This window comes from Buceros rhinoceros, unplaced genomic scaffold (assembly GCF_000710305.1).
Source record: "Buceros rhinoceros silvestris isolate BGI_N320 unplaced genomic scaffold, ASM71030v1 scaffold38256, whole genome shotgun sequence".
Classification (NCBI taxonomy): Eukaryota; Metazoa; Chordata; class Aves; order Bucerotiformes; family Bucerotidae; genus Buceros; species Buceros rhinoceros.
Window position 1 is genome coordinate 14,809 of NW_010418852.1, and position 4,115 is coordinate 18,923.

At 46.7% G+C, this 4,115-nt stretch overlaps 1 protein-coding gene across 1 annotated transcript in view; it reads right to left on the reverse strand.

Moving 5' to 3' along the window:
* Positions 1–1,540: 1,540 nt before the first annotated feature.
* Positions 1,541–4,115, reverse strand: part of C1R (complement component 1, r subcomponent) — a gene marked incomplete at its 5' end in the record, with an annotated part of 6,120 nt that continues 3,545 nt past the window's right edge. The window contains 2 exons of the mRNA XM_010138689.1: positions 1,541–2,343; positions 2,567–2,641. Of these exons, the coding sequence (XP_010136991.1) occupies positions 1,541–2,343; positions 2,567–2,641 (878 nt within the window). The remainder of the gene's footprint in view (positions 2,344–2,566; positions 2,642–4,115) is intronic.

The window sequence follows — 4,115 nt, forward strand, 5'->3', positions numbered from 1 at the left end:
TGAGATTGCTACTCCTAGGAAGGTCACAGATTCCTGTAGGGATTTGGGGCAAATCATCCATTAACCATGCCTCACCTTCCCAAAGTTTCCTAGTCTCTTGCAAGGCAGGAGATTCTTCGAAATGGCTTATCAGTACTTTTTCCCAATTTTTACAAGGACTGACAAGTTGGGTATTTTGTTGCTCTTGTCATCTGTACTCACTGAACATCCCAGAAATATCCTGTTCTTCACCTGGAATACCCACCAGTTGCACATTCCTCATTCTCCCTTCCCCCCGCCAGACCAGAGTTTATCTGTTGCTTGTGTATAATCGGACAGTGTGTTTTTCCATGCTCTCGTTGCATCTCATGCTCCCTTCTTGCCCATACAAATGGGAAAAATCAACAGAATTCTGATGCCTGGAGATCATGGATGGTCTTATATCAGATGTGCATTTTCACAGATCACTCCCCAGGGTATACTATCGCAAAATCGAATGAGAGATACTGTCACCTGAGAAGATCTGGAGCTGGATCTCACAGAGAAGAGTGTGAGAAGGCAACTAAGACCTTACCCCCAGAGTTGCTCCATCAAGCTCTTGCAGATTCAGTGATTCAGAAGAAAAAGGTAAGTTGTTCTGCGGTAGTAAAACTAGTCCAGAAAATACCCATGACACAAGAGGGGTCAAGTCTCTGAGTCAGCATCATTTTAGAGCTTCTGTCCTGCAGTCAGAGTTTTATTTCATACAGTATAAAAAAATCCATTCTCAAATTCTGATCAGTAAGGGTGCCGGGGCCCTTTTCTCCATGAGATGGGTTGTCTTCCCTGTCTGTTGAATGTGGCATCACACAGACAATTTCTTTTTGCCTCCCTTGAAGCCACCTGGAGTTTCAGACTAGGTAATCTAGCGGTAGTTTTGTGACAAGTGAGCAACTGCCACTTGCTGTTGCAGAACTGGAAACACTTCCGTAGTAGGTACAGCCATCTGTGTACGAAGTCCCCAAGTTCCTTTCAGAGATGGGGAGTATTTCGTAGTTCTTAAAAACAAAGACAGAAAAACACAACGCATCTGGTTTCTCCAGCAATGATTTTAATATTCATAGAATCTCACTGATGCCAATGGGCATATGCACACTCAGCACAAAGTACCACATCCTTCAAGAAAGTCTGCTGCCCTGCAACCTTCCCACACAACAGAATACAAAAGTAGACTGCAGCACTCTGGGGGTATTGTCAGCACTTGAAACAATAACATTTGCTGTCATGGGATTTACTGACATTATTAAGGCTTCATTGAGTAAAAAGATTTGGAAGACCTATAACGTCCACAAACGTGTCCCCCAAGATGGCAATGGTAGAGCAGCTTTGGGCCAAAGCTCTGATGGTACCACTGAGAATTCATCAAACAGTATGGTGGCTTACAGCAGTGCTCATGATGGAGGTTACATGGTCTGTGTGACTGAAAAGCCCTTGGGACATCATCGAAAGCTTTAGATACGATTTACTGTGCCTGGAAATGTATATGCTATCAGTGGTTCCTCACCTGGTAGGACAGCGACCTTTAGAGCCTATCCTCCCTTACTATGCCTTTGATCCAGTCCAAATAGTTGAGGACTTTGGTGTAGAAGCCATAACCTTTGGCACAGCCGATACCCCAAGAAACAATACCAGTAGCCACCCAGCGACCGCTTTCTGTGTCTAACACCGTGAAGACACTCCCGCTATCGCCCTGGCAGGTATCCTGTTTGACTGTGAGGAAGCCAGCGCAGAACATGTTCTCAGAGAAGACCAAAGGTGTATCCGTCTTCTGACTGTCCAGCCATCTCTGACACTTCTCTCGAGCAACCGCTGGTAGTCTCACATACTTCAAATCATTTGAAATAAAGCTTTTTTCCACACCAAAGCCGCTCACGTAGCCCACGCGCCCATCCATGTAGAACGTGGTGTTGGTAGTATCTGGGAGACAGATGGGCAGTACTGTAGGGCCGAGGGTTACAGGGTGTTTCAGCTCCAGCAGGGCTATGTCCCCATTGAAGTTGAACTCGTCTTTAGCGTTGTAATCTGGATGGATAAAGATCCTACGTACAGGGTGGTTACCCATCTTGCGAATCTCTTCTACGTTGGTGTGGCCGAGAAAAATGTTAGCCTCCTCTGCTAGCTGGTCCAGGCTCACGTTGTTCCCTCCTGCCCCCTTGGGGAAGATGGTGTGGGCAGCAGTCAGGATCCAGCGATCACCCAGGAGCGCACCACCCCCTCGTCCATGGATGTTAGTCAGAGCTTGCCAAGGGAAACTGCCTCTCCTTGCTGACTGGCCACCGAGGATCCGCTGGAGTTCAGTGACGGGATTGACTGGCTTCCCACATACTGTGAAGAAATACAAGGAGATCATGACACCCTCTGTTGCCCTGGCTTGTCTCTCTCTTTCCTACTCCATCACCGTTCGATTTCACCTTATTTTTGCCTTCCTGGATAGATTTCTCTGTCCTCCCTCTGTGTACCATTGTCCTCAGTCAACATGTTGTCCTAGCTTTGTACTGACTCAGAGTATGAATCTAAACACCAAACAAAGTCAGAGTTCTTTACTGACCTGGCAAGCAGGTAGGAATCCTTGCCTGGCCATCTTGATCCACCCACGTTCCCTCAGGAGAGCAGGTGAAGCTGTCTGTAGGATAAGAGGGGAGTGAATGAGACCCAGGCCTGCAGGCATGGTGTAGGAAGAAAGAATTAAATGGAATGGAATGGAATGGAATGGAACGGAATGGAATATTTTCAAGGGGTTCCTCTCTCCACGGCGTCCCACGTGCTGCACCTTCCATCCCAAAGGCGTTCTTATTCAGGAAAAGCCGCCTGTGGTATAATCTGGAATGTCTCCATCTGGGGTAGCAGGTACATCTCAAAACACCTCACCTCCAGGGAGCCAGTAAAGCCCAGGCACTGCTTCTGTAGAAGGAAAGCCTGCAGAACCATCTGCCTGCAGTCTTAACTCTGCTCAGTCGACGTGCTGACAGAGTGCTGTTTGGCCTTATTGAGCCCAAAGAAGGGAAGGAAGTAGTAAAGACACGGGTTTTAGATTCAAGTTTCTGGTCTCTGTAGTTCGCAGAGAGCAGGACAAGGTGGTTTGTTCCAGTAACAGGAAACAGATGAGGCAGTTACTGTACGTGCTCAGTACCTATTCCTGAGACTACGGCAGGTCAGCTAACTCACTCACATGTCACCTCTCAACACAGACTCCACTACCTCCAACATTCTTGCTTTTCTTAGAAAGCTTGTGCTGGTGGCTAAAAATAATTTACACACCATTTTTCTTACACTGTAGTAGAAGCTTCCAAGAAAGTGTTTGCTGTTCTTTTTCAAAATTAACTAAATCATGACGACTCCCTATCAGAATTTGGCTGGGGCTGATATTTACTTGCTCCTGATCTTTTTCTGAGGAGATTGAGCTCTGACTCTTCACGAAGGAGTTAGTCAGATGCAAGAATAATCAAATTCAGCGTTAGTATGAACTGAAAGTGGTGCTCGCTCCTGGCCCCAGTGCTGGTATGTCACCTCCCTCCGGCAGCTGTGAATCCATGCTGACAACCATGCCCAGAAACCAACACAGCTTAAAGACCTCTGTCATTTCGTGGAGGCTAAATAAGCAGGCAAGGCAAAGAAATAACAACCTCCTTACACTACTCTTGTAACCAAACCTCCTGTGTCATCCAATCATGTCTCAGGTGCAGGAAGACGGCACGTGAATGGCTTTGAATGTTTCTTAAATTTTTCTGATCAGCTGCATAAAAATAGATCTTTCTGTGTGTTTGTTACTTAGCCCTTAGAAGTCTCGGCTGCCGAGCGATATTCCAAAGAGGTAAACAGCGTCACAGTGGAGTGGAGTGTGAGTTTATTTACTTGCATCTGTAGCAACTTGGACTGGTGTGGGGAGGTTTCAGAATTTTGGTGATTCCCAGACACCAGGCCTCAAATTTCAGTGACAGAATGAAACCCACTAAAGAAGAACAAATGGTGACTACAGATGAGAGAAAAAGGGCGTCTGCAAAAGTGAAGGAGAGCATGGAGAAGGGACGTGATGGACTCCGGGAATGGAGCAGGGTGGGAATAGGCTGAGACAAAACGCCTCGGGAGATGTGCCAAGG